The 13,779-nt window shown below is 43.9% G+C and overlaps 1 protein-coding gene across 1 annotated transcript; it reads right to left on the bottom strand.

Annotated features, from left to right (window-relative positions):
- Window positions 1-332: 332 nt before the first annotated feature.
- Window positions 333-12,725, bottom strand: LOC129840527 (four and a half LIM domains protein 2-like). Its single transcript, XM_055908458.1, has 6 exons — window positions 12,576-12,725; window positions 8,029-8,216; window positions 6,675-6,849; window positions 5,836-6,005; window positions 5,126-5,312; window positions 333-912 (listed from the first exon to the last, which is right to left on the bottom strand). The coding sequence occupies exons 2-6, from the start codon at window positions 8,182-8,184 to the stop codon at window positions 761-763; spliced, it is 840 nt and encodes a 279-aa protein (XP_055764433.1). The 5' UTR covers window positions 8,185-8,216; window positions 12,576-12,725; the 3' UTR covers window positions 333-760.
- Between the last annotated feature and the right edge of the window lie 1,054 nt (window positions 12,726-13,779).

The following is a 13,779-nucleotide window of genomic DNA, read 5'->3' as shown; positions in this document are numbered from 1 at the left end:
GATTCATGAAGAAAAACGCTAACCTGCAGCCAAGAGCCAGACAGATCCAGGCCCAGACCCTAGACCCTAGGCACTAATGATCACATCCCATACCTCCTTTATGTGGTTTTGAGTGTTCAAGAGACCAAGAGTCAATTTTCCCCCAAGGCGTGCTTGTACCGCTAGATGGAGCCAGAGGTAAGCCATTCAGAACTATGGGGTGGTTGTAGGCCTGCTTCCCAAATGTCACCCCTATGGAGTGTACTACTTTTGACCAGAGCCCATGAGATTTATTGGTGTCTTTACTGATTTGGAACAAAATCAAATGTCAGAAAGATCATTCTATCAATGAATTGCCTTTTAAATACTTTATTTCACATTTAGAGTGCAGGTACATGTCGTGTTATCATTAGATTTCACTGCTTTAATGAAAAGTACAACTCCTGTGATAGTTAAGTGTCATGGATGATTATCCAAACATATACAACACAATACAATAGTTAAACGTTTCAATGGTAACAAACCACAGACAAAGTTGTTATTTTGTTTAAAATACATCAAAATGATATCTCTTTCTAAGAATCTAATGCAATTTGTGCTCATTCCATCAGACAACATATTGTATCAATCTGAGGCCAGTGCATGCAGAAAGCCCTTTGGGTTAGTCTGAAGTGTATATTATTGAATAAATATATAATTCCAATAAATGAAATGTTAGTAGGAGTAGGCCTATATTCTCTTGCATCTTTGCCATCTCTGGCTTTGACGCTCCATACAGCTTTTAGACGTCTTTGCTGCACTCGGGACACATGATCTCATCGCGGGCCGTCAGAAAGCCCCTTCCCACCAGGGAGACGGAGCACTTCTTGCAGTTGAAGCAGTTGTTGTGCCACTGACGCTCTTCAAACGAGATGTACTTGCTGCCACCCAGACCTGCACAAGCAAGACGAGACAGAGGGAGAGATGGAGAAATTCCTTATCAATTACTCCGGATCACTAATGTAATAATACTCTAATAGATAGTAAGTAAGTACATTTTCTGGAAGGAATTCAAAACCCATGAGCTGAGTGCCATGTCTCTATAACAACAGATAGATAGAGCACCTGACTAGTTAATGTGTGACCTCACTGTAATTAAGGCAGCCTTGAGTTGGGGTCGTTACTAGGGAATGTTTTGAGTAGGAGTGCATAGAAGTGGAGAGTATGGCGTGAAAGGATGAGGAACCAGAGTTTGTCAGTCAGGTTTTTTAGTGTCACATTGTAAGGAAAAAGTTCTAGTGATACTGAGTGTACAAAACCTTTCTAATATTGAGTTGCAACCCCTTTTGCCCTCAGAACAGCGTCAATTCGCCGGGGCATGGACTCTACAAGGTGTCGAAAGCATTCCAAGCAGATGTTGACCTACACTACCGTTCAAAAGTTTGGGGTCACTTTGAAATGTCCTTGTTTTTTAAAGCACATTTTTTGTCCATTAAAATAACATCAAATTGATCAGAAATACATTCTTGATACACACGGGAAACTGTTGGGCATCAAAAACCCAGCAGCGTTGCAGTTCATGACACACTCAAACCGGTGCAACTGGCACCTACTACAATAACCCGTTCAAAGGCGCTTAAATCTTTTGTCTTGCCCATTCACCCTCTGAATGGCACACATACACAATCTATGTCTCAATTGTCTCACGGATTAAAAATCATTCTTTATCATGTCTCGTCCCCTTCATCTACACTGATTGAAGTGGATTTACAGTTTTTCTCAATTGCTAAAACACTAAAACCCATTGGCTGAACAAAGTTCTCAGTTGCCTGGACTCATTTAGCTAATTATGCAGTCTGTTGTCAATACCTTAAACCATTTCACATGGTGAAACACAATTTGCAGATCTCACTTAGACTTTTCAGCAAAACTCTAAACACATTCTCATTCTCAAAACACATTCTGCACTCTAATGCACATGCCATCCATACTGGTAAACACAAGTGGCAATAATCAAATACAAATAGAGAACACATGTCATTGATTGAACACAACCACTCAAAATGTATTTAACCTGTTTCAAATGATGCGACACAACCAATATAAGCCAGTTCATAGAGCAAACAGGTTGTTGACGGTGGGAAGGAGAAAGTCTGAGAATGGATAGAAGAAACAATGTGAGAGGACGAGGACGAGGACGTATGCGAGGTGGGCGACGAGGAGGAGGCGGATGGCAAAGAAGAGGATGACGAAGAGGAAGAGGAAGACAAAGAGTGGAAATATCTGATGAAATTTGAGCAACAGTTACAGACCATGTTCTTGTCCATGGACTGACAATGAGGGAAGCAGGACTTAGAGTGCAACCCAATTTGAGCCGATTTTCTGTGTCCACCATAGTAAGGACATTCAGAGAAGAGAACAGGTACAGTATACTACTGTATTTTTGTAATTGCAAATTTACTGTACTACACTATATGCAGCTGTTTCAATAGACATTTGTAAAGTTAATCACTGTATGTATTGTACTGCATGAATATGTTTTGTAACTGCACAACTACTTTTTGTAGAATTGCAAGGCTGCCACATGCAGGTGGAAGGACAGCTATATTCACTCCGGCCGTTATAGTTGGCATGGTCCTTCAAGATAATGCAATACGACTCAGAGAAATCCAGGAACGAGTGATACAAGACAACACACACTTCCAGGGAATCGACAGTGTGAGCATTTCCACAATTGACCGTGTCCTCCATCGTAACAGGATGCGAATGAAACAAGTATACAGAGTACCTTTTGAGCGCAACTCACCAAGGGTGAAAGTACTGCGAGCTCAGTATGTGCAAGTAAGTGTACATTCAGAAACATTTACTGTAATCCAGATAGTCTACAGTACTAACACATACTATGTGAATGACATTACTCTTCAGTACATACAATGTATGTGAATCAGAAGCCTAATTGTACTCTACAGTATAGCATTGTCTCTGTATGACTTACAAAATCCTACATACAGTATATTGTATTTCTACACAGACAATATTTGACTTGGAATCCTTGGACAGACCCCATGAGTTCATCTTTGTCGATGAAGCAGGCTTCAATCTAACAAAGAGGAGAAGGAAAGGCTGAAACATGATTGGACAGCTGGCCATTGTTGAAGTCCCTGGTCAACGAGGTGGCAATGTCACAATCTGTGTTGCTATCAGCAACCATGGTGTTCTACATCACCATGTTACACTCGGGCCATATAACACCCAGCACCTTCTAAGATTTATTGCCAATCTAAGATATATTTTATTTGAGCAGCAGGTTCAAGAGCAGCAGGGTCAAGAGCTAAATGAGAATCCCATTCCCACCTATGTGATAGTGTGGGACAATGTCAGTTTCCACCGAGCTGCTCAGGTAGTGGAATGGTTTAACATCAATGGGCAGTTTATGAACTTGTACCTCCCTCCATTCTCGCCTTTCCTAAATCCGATTGAGGAGTTTTTCTCCTCTTCGAGATGGAAAGTGTATGATAGACAACCCTACACCAGAGTAAATCTGCTGCAAGCCATGGATTTAGCCCAGGGGTGTCAAACTCATTCCACGGAGGGCCTTGTGTCTGCAGGTTTTTGGTCTTTCCTTTCAATAAAGCCCTAGACAACCAGGTGTGGGGAGTTCCTAACTAATTAGTGATGTTAATTCATCAATCAAGTACAAGGGTGGAGCGAAAACCCGCAGACACTCGGCCCTCCGTGGAATGAGTTTGACACCTGTGATTTAGCCTGTGGTGATATAGGTGAGGAATCATGTCAGGGCTGGATACGGCACACAAGAGGCTTCTTCCCCCGTTGCCTCAGGAGGGACAATATTGCTTGTGATGTCGACGAAGTGCTCTGGCCTGACCCAGCCCAAAGACAAGAAGAAGTGCTCTGGCCCGACCCAGCCCAAAGACAAGAAGAAGTGCTCTGGCCTGACCCAGCCCAAAGACAAGAAGAAGTGCTCTGGCCTGACCCAGCCCAAAGACAAGAAGAAGTGCTCTGGCCTGACCCAGCCCAAAGACAAGAAGAAGTGCTCTGGCCTGACCCAGCCCAAAGACAAGAAGAAGTGCTCTGGCCTGACCCAGCCCAAAGACAAGAAGAAGTGCTCTGGCCTGACCCAGCTCAAAGACAAGAAGAAGTGCTCTGGCCTGACCCAGCCCAAAGACAAGAAGAAGCACATTGATCACATGTTTACTCCTTTGATTTTTGTCCCTTTTAGTATTGTATACTGTAGTACAGTGCATTGTCGGCTGTATACTGTACAATGGACACATTGTATGGCCCTGAACATTGTGCTTTCCATTTATTAACAGTACTGACTGCTCAATAGATTTTGACTGGTTGCAGGTTCATATCAACAAAGAACAAGAATTAGAGTATCACAGAGACAAAGGACAAGTTTGTGAGATGCAGGGTACAGTACTGTAAAAATAGGGGTACAGGGAGGAGGCAGAACAAAATTGCAAAGAGCAAAGCAGAGTAGTAATTTCTGATCAATTTTGAGCTACTATGATAGAACATGTTTTTGTTCATCAAAAGACAATGACGGAAAAATATGAATAATTTTTTAGATTAAAAATGTACTTCTCCCTGAGAATTGTATGTTTTGAACAATGTGTTTTCTATTTTTCGGTGTATTGTTTACTGACTGCTTGAGAGTGTAAATCATTTTGATCACTGTGTTTATGATTTGAGAGCAGTGTTTGATTTTGAACACAGGTAAAACTGTTTTGAGGCGGATGTTTCATTTTGCGAGAGGAGTCAGAGGTTACGTAAATAGTGCTTGAAGATGAGGTTATGTATTTAAAGTTTTCAGGAAATGGAGCAGGGTTTCAAAAATTGTGTTTTAGCAATTGAGAAAAACTGTAACGGGTGACATCAATAACGGATCCTAGCTTTCACCTGGATTCACCTGGTCAGTCTGTCATGGAAAGAGCAGGTGTTCCTAATGTTTTGTCCACACAGTGTATAGTTAACTAATCATAGAGGGATGGATCCTAACTTCCACGTATGTTGCACTTTCACTTTGTCTCCCATTGACATCCATGCATGACTAAGTGAATCTCTGACATAAGTGGAAGTTATGATTGGCTCCAGAGACTACAGATATGTGTGAGGATGAGCCAATGTGAGTGATCATACATACCACTGATAGGGGTGGTGCAGGAGGCACACTTCTTGGCATACAGGTTGCAGAAGCAGTTCAGGCAGTAGGCAAAGTTGTCCCGAGAGGTGAACCGCTGGCCAGACAGCTGCTGCTTACACCCCGTGCACAGGAAGCAGTCCTTATGCCACGGCTGATCGCGATAGGTCACCCCGCCAGTGGTGATTGGCTACAGGAGATAGAAACAGGAAGTAACAAGCTCAATCACCAATCAATAATTAGGTAACATCTATACCTGTGAAGGTATTTGACCATGGGAAAAAGAAGTACTGCATAATGTGAGTTCAGCTGAATTGAGTTGAACTTCTATTCATCGCAAGCTTTGTTTCGTATGCACAAGGAACCAGTTTTAAATACTGACAAAGAATGGTAATAAATGTGAATCTGGAGAGGAGCAATCCATTTGAACACAGAACTCTCCAAAAGCATACATTCTGAAGCAGTACACTCCATTTCAGCCCACTACAGTGGGTTATATAGGGGTCCCGAGTGGCGCGGTCTAAGGCACTGCATCTCAGTGCTAGAGGCATCACTACAGACACCCTGGTTCGAATCCAGACTGTATCACAACTGGCCATGATTCAGAGTCCCATAGGGCGGTGCACAATTGGCTCAGCGTTGTCTAGGTTTGGCAGGTGTAGGCCTTCATTATAAACTGACTTGCCTAGTTAAAAAATATAAATATATATGACCTTCTTGCATTGGATGCACTGCATGGCAAACTGCTTCTCGTAACAGGGCACGCAGTAGTTACTGTTGTCCTTATGGATGAAGTTCTTGGTGCCGATTGGTTGCTGGCAGCGCTGGCAAGTGAAGCAGGTCTCATGCCAGCTGTTGCCCTTATGCTCCATCTTCTTGGAGCCTGCAAACAAGAGGAGAAAAAGAAGAAGAGAGAGAAAGGGGAGGAAGCAGGGAGGGTGAAGAGCAGAGCGATAGAGAGGGGGAGAGAGAGAGAGAGGGAGAGAGAGAGAGAGAGAGAGAGAGAGAGTGAGAGTGAGAGAGAGAGAGAGGAAGTGAGAGAGAGATGGAGAGAGAGAGAGAGAGAGAGAGAGTGAGAGTGAGAGTAAGAGAGAGAGAGAGAGGAAGTGAGAGAGAGATGGAGAGAGAGAGTGGGAGAGAGAGTGGGAGAGAGAGAGAGGGGAAGTGAGAGAGAGAGAAACAGGAAAATCAGGTTACACACGGACTGATATTCCAGTGTGACACATTGAATAATGATACCAGTAGTGGTACGTGAGCTGGCTCCACCAAACTGTGACAGACCATCCACTGTCCCAACGACATCATTCATTACATAAACTCCTATCACAGGTCCAAGGAGGTAGAAACTTGGCATCCATGATTGCACCAAATAGATTTTCTAGTAGCCAAATCCCACTCAAACCTCAACTCTGTTAGATGTCTGTCAAATCTGTCAACTCTTTCCCCTTCAGTAGTTTCCTTACCAGTACCAATAGATTGTGTACTGACCAAATCCAACTGAAAAGCCCCATTCACTGACTTCCCCCCTCTGTCAGGCCAGACATTTCCTTACCTGGCATGATGGTCTTCTTGCACTCGTGGCACTTGGAGGAGTACTCGTTGGAGTAGCACTCGGTGCAGAGCAGCTGGTCGTCCTTGGTGGAGAAGGGCTTGTCCACCAGGGAGCAGCTACACTTGAAGCAGTGGAAGCAGTCTTCATGCCAGTGGCGGTCCTTGTAGGACAGGTCCTGAAGAAGGAGGACGGGACAGAGAGTCAGGGTCAGGTGTATCTCCATTCAACTCGGTGCCTCCTTTTCTGGGATAATGGACATCGGCGTTTTGACTGAATCTAAGGCCCACCAGTCTGTTAAGATTACCATGCACTGTGTTCTAGTTGTCTGCCATGGCAGTGACCTCAACTCAACTCCTATCTGCTGGAGGCGTGGTGACAATGGATGTGTGACAACATGTGCTTAATTAGCTACCAATTTAGATGAATGACTGAATAATGACTGAGATGGGAGCAGGGGTGGCAATCACAGCTATGGGTTAGATAAACTGAAAGAGGCCTAGGACGGATGACTGACTAGCTGCTACAGGGGATAGGGACATTCGGCACAGATGAGCCCCCCTCCAGGCCGATCCAGGGGGAAGTGACCGCCATCTCATCTGTGACACTAATGACCATGTAAAGTGACACTAATTGCTGAAAAAACACACGGCCCTGTCAGTGCGAACTTGGAAGCTACAAGTTTCACGTTTTATTAGTCGTATGTACAGGATACACGTAGTATAGACTGTCCTACGAAATGCTTACTTGCAGGTTCCTTCATGCAACAACAATAAGAAATAATAAAAGATAATAAGAGAGAACATAAAGTAAATGGCAGTAGAATAGAAGAAACGTTATATAAGTATAATACAGGAAGGCACAATTTATAGTCCAATATTCACACGTGCATTGTGGAAGCGGGGATTGGGGCGCAAGTGTTTCAATTGTGTAGTATTAAGCAGTCATAATGAGAGTGTGTGTGTGTGTGTGTGTGTGTGTGTGTGTGTGTGTGTGTGTGTGTGTGTGTGTGTGTGTGTGTGTGTGTGTGTGTGTGTGTGTGTGTGTGTGTGTGTGTGTGTGTGTGTGTGTGTACGTATATCTGTGTGGGTGCGTGTGTGCATGAGTGAGTGCATGTGTGCTGAGAGTCAGTGCATAGTGGTGTGTCCTGTGTCCCTCTAGGTCAATGACTGTGCCTGGGTCTGGGGTATTTGTGTTTTAATTCCATCGACTCCTGTTCTAATTCCAAGTTCTGTTTAACATCTGGGCCATAGAAATGAAGTGAATACTAGTAGGAAGGAATACAACCTATCATGGAATAGCAAATGTGGGTACTGGTAAACTCTACACCACCACATTCAGGAAGTGGTCCACCTACCCTGCTGCTGCAGCCAATGGACTTCTTGCACTCTTCACAGGTGTTAGAGTAAAGGTTCTCGTAGCACTTCACACAGTAGGGGTTCTCTTCCCTGAGCACATACTTCCTCCCAAACAGGGACTCCTTGCAGTAATGGCAGTCATAGCGTTCCGCCATTTTGGATCAAATCTCTCCCTTTGCTCTCTTGCCTGTAAAAGAGGACATAAACATTTACAGTCACCCAGTGTCTTCAAGTAAAGTAGCATCACTGATTGGCGAATCCTAACTGCCATGCATTGATGTCAATGGGAGACTGAGTGAAAATTTGACTTAAATTGAAGTTTTTCCCCTGACTGAAAAATTGGTTTCACTGTTACAGTGTTCATATATATATATATATATATATATATATATATATATATATATATATATATATATATATATATATATATATATATATATATTTTAAATTTAGTTTATTTAGTAAATATTTTCTAAACTACATTTTCTTAAAACAGCATTGCTGGTTAAGTTCTTGTACGTAAGCATTTCACGGTAAGGTGTATTCAGCACACGTGACAAATAAAATTTGATTTGATTTTGATCAGCATGTGATGTATTTTAATAGTGGATTGGTCTCAATAACCATGAGAACAAAAGGTCATTGTAATGTAATGACATAATGCACTAGACTACGGCATACAAGGCTCACTATAATGTACGAATGTAGCTGAAATAAAAGTATCTCCGTGGTTCAAGCAATGGACCAAAATTAAAGTCACAATGACAACTTTGAGAATGAGGTCTGCGGGAGTAAATTGGTTACGCAATCAGCTGCTTTGGTGAGCTGTCGCATCAGCTGAGAATACAGCTGTAGCGTAAGAGCTTCACATTTAAAGTGGTAATCAGCCAGAAATGTAAATAGTTCCCACTGGGGAAACACTGGTTCAATGAAATGACGTTGAACCAACATGGAATAGACGTTGAATTGACATCTATGCCCAGTGGGTTGCCTCAAATGCTTATTGTATCAATGAATACTTATTTAAATGCTAGGTGTACTCATACGGTTGAATTCTATATCATGCATTTGGTCCAAAACTCCTAGCTGGTGTACAGTAAGAACAATACACAACAATGTATGTCTATGCTAGTAAAACACAATGTGTAGCTCTGGGATACAGGAGAAAGATGACTCAAGCCTCTACAGATGGAGGAGAGAGAAAGGGTGGCATGCTGTGCCAAAGTCTGCTCTGGGCCCCGCAGCTGTCCTCTGTCTCCCCACTCAGCCCTGGCTAACCCCTGGTTATCCCTCTCATGATCCTTTGTGGGGACAGGAGATCCGCAGTGAGTTCCACTGTGTCCCCCCTCCGTCCTGGACAGACAGCCAGACGCCTTGCAGAGATCATAGAGTTAGAATGAACTTTGAGGGGCCCGTCAAATTGCTGTGGTCCGGAGGACATTTGAGCAATTCTATTTCTATGGTGGCACCTTAATTGGAGAGGACGGGCTTGTGGTAATGGCTGGAGCGGAATCAGTGGAATGGTATCAAATACATAAAACACATGGTTTGACGCTATTCCATTCACTCCGTTCCAGTCGTTATCATGAGCCGTCCTCCTCTCAGCAGCCTCCTGTGGTGGCCACCCAGTAGTCCACAACACAACACTGCAGAGGAGCAGAGGTATGTAGTGATGCATTTCATTGCGTATCTCTTTCTTATAATATGGAGCATTCATTCCACAGGTTGTTTCTGGCAGAGGTTTACGACAGGAGTGGATATTTCTAGGCCTCTCTCCCTCTGTGTCTCCCCTGTCTTCCTCCCCCGCTTTGGAATGGACCCGAATGATCCACGATCTCAGGATGACAAGATGAAGTATTTGGGGCAGCTGTTGGCAGGGGCAGGGAGGCAGTGGGCTGGCTTTGATGTCCATGACTTAATAAGAGGAGTTTGGAACAGAGCTACACACCTCCTCCTCCTCCTTCTCCTCGTTCTCCTCCACACACACCACAACACTCAATGTAACTCCTTCTCCTCCACACACACCACAACACTCAATGTAACTCCTTCACCTCCACACACACCACAACACTCAACGTAACTCCTTCACCTCCACACCACACCACAACACTCAACGTAACTCCTTCTCCTCCACACACACCACACCACTCAACGTAACTCCTTCCCCTCCACACACACCACAATACTCAACGTAACTCCTTCTCCTCCACACACACCACAACACTCAACGTAACTCCTTCTCCTCCACACACACCACAACACTCAACGTAACTCGTTCACCTCCACACACACCACAACACTCAACGTAACTCCTTCTCCTCCACACACACCACAACACTCAACGTAACTCCTTCTCCTCCACACACACCACAACACTCAACGTAACTCCTTCTCCTCCACACACACCACAACACTCAACGTTACTCCTTCTCCTCCACACACACCACAACACTCATTGTAACTCTGTCAGCATCGTCCTGGGAAGAATGAGACCAAGGCGCAGCGTTCTTTGATTTCCACATCATTTTAATCACCAAGTGAAACTACGACACAACAAAACAATAAATAATACGACGACCGAACAGCTACGTCGTGCAACCTAGCGGCACACAAACAAAGAACAAGATCCCACACAGAAAGAGGGAAAAGGGCAGCCTAAGTATGGTTCTCAATCAGAGACAACGATAGACAGCTGCCTCTGATTGAGAACCACACCCGGCCAAACACATAGAAATAGAACACATAGAACCAAGACATAGAATACCCACCCCAACTCACGCCCTGACCAAATCAAAATAGAGACATAAAAAGGATCTCCAAGGTCAGGGCGTGACAAACTCCTTCTCCTTGACACACACCACACCACAACACTCAACATAACTCGTTCACCTCCACAAATGGAATTGAGTGATTTTGTGATGAAGATCGAAGTGACCCCTGAACAGAGACACGCACTTCACAAATACTAGGTTCCACAGTAGTATTTATGCTTGTTTTGCAGGTTAATTTGATCCGTCAATGACAACTGAAGAACTTTAGTCTCAAGAAATAGGCTAATTCAATCAAACCTGCGTTGCAGTCTTTATTCACCAGCACATTGACCCCCCCCCCCTCCCCATCCCCCATAGTCTAAAAAAATCTCAGAATAGTGTTGGGTGGCAGATGCAGATAGATCTCTGTCATGATGTGTAGATACTTCCAATTTTCAGAATAAGACATGAGTATAGTTGTGACACACTGTCACATGCAGTAGCCTATAACAATCAAAATCTTAATTCCAGCTGACTTCCTGTCCCATTTCCCTACCGCAACAAAGACCTCAATTCATCCATTCCCAAATCAGAGTCATGCTCAAAACCTTTGGCAGGCGTTAGTAGTAGTTCAGACCCTTTTCCTGCAGTACATGGATTCATACATTAAGACCAACGAGGTCTCATTTCCCCTCAATCTCCTGTCTAATTCAAGCTCTACAATGGATCCCTATTATCATCGTTATACTGTTACAGACCAAACATTGGTCCCTGGACCACCATCTGTTGCCTTAGCTCCTGTCTGCCATAATCTCATTGCAGGGCCATAGAGTCTTACAGGGCATACACATTGTCATGACACTACCATGACACCATAGCTAATAAAAGATCATGATGAGTGACTCCAGGGCCCCTACCATGGAAGGGCATCCCCACTCCAAAAAAAGGGGCCCTTCAGACAACTGCCCAGCCCACCGAAACCCCCATCTCATTTCATCCAGCCACACTGCACGGATTACTGCATTCAGCCACTCTTTGTTTTCAAAGACTACTCTTCAGCTTTCAGTTCATCTCGCGTCACTTTACATCGTAGCAAGTCAAAGAATGTGCAAAAGAGCACACATTCCAGGCCTGTTTGGAGTACAATCTAAAATCTAAGAGGGTTGAGACCTGATGTGGAAAGTCATCTGCTTGTATTCTATCTATGCACTGCTATTGAATTATTCATTTGACACTGTAGATAGCACTTTAAATGTTCAGAATCTGCAGGGGAGACCACTGCCAAGGCCTTTTGAAACGAACTGCCAAATAGACATTTTAAATCATACCCACTGCGCACAGACGTCAATTCAACATATATTCCATGTTGGTGCCACGTAATTTCACAACGTTGATTCAACCAATGTGTGCCCAGTGGGTAGTTACTGATAGCTATTGATATCTGTATTTATCAAAGTATTTTAAACTAATCTGAAACAAAATGTATCAAACAAATATCAACCACCTAATTCCAAAATAAAAAGAGGAGAGGGTTAGCTCTGAAGCAGTGCAAAGTTTCACAAATCCAACAAGCTAATTTGCTGCCAAAGAGAACAAACTCTAGCCTGAATAAGCATCTGCAGCTCAGCCTCGGCCGTGTGAGTGGCTGCAGACGGAGAGCAGTGGAACGGATAGAAGTCAACAAGCAGATGTCTAGAATAACCAAAGGAAGTGTACAAAAAAAGACAGAGCAGACCAGTAGCCAGTTACCAGAACAGTGGACCAGAGCCGGAGTAGAGAGAGAAGTGTCCTCCTACCTGTGAGTGCAGCAGCCTCAGCCTGTGTGCCTCTTGCTAGAGGAGTCAGAGCAGACAGAGAGTTGAGGGAGAAGACCAGTCCTAGTCTCTGCTTGATTGGTTTAAGAGCAGCAGTACCCGGGGACTGGGCAGTGAGGTGACTGGTGTGGGCCGGACCACTTAATCTGAGGCTATAAATACAACGTAACTACTGAGCTACCCTGGAGCCAGAACGTTACATCTCCCCACCATCAGACAGACAGTGGCCTTTTATGGCTTCACTGTATATTAGAGAGAGCATGCTGTCACATAGACACACAAGCACACATACACCCACAAATGCAAATGATTATACCTGATCAACCATCCCTCTCCATCCTACGCACAATTATTATTAAAAAAAAATATATAATAATAAAATGGCTGCTACATAAAACGCAACAGGTCTAAAGAGAAATATAATGTTTCCAACAGATGACAGATGTAAGCTCACTTCATCTGTGGCCTCTGGATAAAGGATGTGTTCCGCTCCTGTTACTCACACTCCGCTCAAAGTTTGATATCCCCAACGGACACAATGGCCCTGACAGACAGACTGGAACAGGTTAACATGACCTCAAGAGGCCTCCTGTCGACCTGCATTTAACATTCTTGAGGAGGACATTACTGATTATTCTTGGTTCCCTGAGAAAACAAAACTCACACGCATCAGGGCCATGTGAGTTCACCAGGTCATGTGAATCAGGTTGAGCTGAGGAGGGTCTTCAACTCCAGTCCGGAAAGGCTACTGGATGTAAACAGGCTGACGTTCAGCCAGCCCAGTACTAACCTAACTGATTCAAACAGCCAAGGTCCAGACTGACTAGCACGATTCGTTTATTAGTTGAACCAGATGATTTAGTGCCAGGGTGGAACCAAAGCCTGCACACACACAAGGAGAGACAGTCTAGTGTCCAAAACAGGTGAGGGCTGATGATTTTGCTTGATCATTTATGCTGATCATTTCCTATCACAGTAAGCCTAACCCCCTCCCACATCCTCTATTATCCTAAAGCTGTGAATAGCACAAGCAAGTGTTGATCTATTCTAAACCGGTGTGTGTTTAATTCCTGATGGATGATCATGAGACTACATAGTTTGCACATTTGTTATTCGTGAATTGCGAGCTAGAATCATCAATACCAGGCCCCTCTTGTGTCTCAAAGCCAATCCCTTACTATCGCAA

This window comes from Salvelinus fontinalis, chromosome 41 (genome assembly GCF_029448725.1).
Source record: "Salvelinus fontinalis isolate EN_2023a chromosome 41, ASM2944872v1, whole genome shotgun sequence".
NCBI lineage: Eukaryota > Metazoa > Chordata > Actinopteri > Salmoniformes > Salmonidae > Salvelinus > Salvelinus fontinalis.
This window is presented reverse-complemented; position numbering and strand designations above follow the sequence as displayed.

Coding starts and splice junctions, on each gene's coding strand:
- LOC129840527 (XM_055908458.1), bottom strand. CDS start 8,184: ATGGCGGAACGCTATGACTGCCATTACTGCAAGGAGTCCCTGTTTGGG. Junction 5,313..5,835: donor AGTGCATCCAATGCAAGAAG/GTCATATATATT, acceptor TATCTCCTGTAG/CCAATCACCACTGGCGGGGT. Junction 913..5,125: donor CTGCACCACCCCTATCAGTG/GTATGTATGATC, acceptor TTGCTTGTGCAG/GTCTGGGTGGCAGCAAGTAC.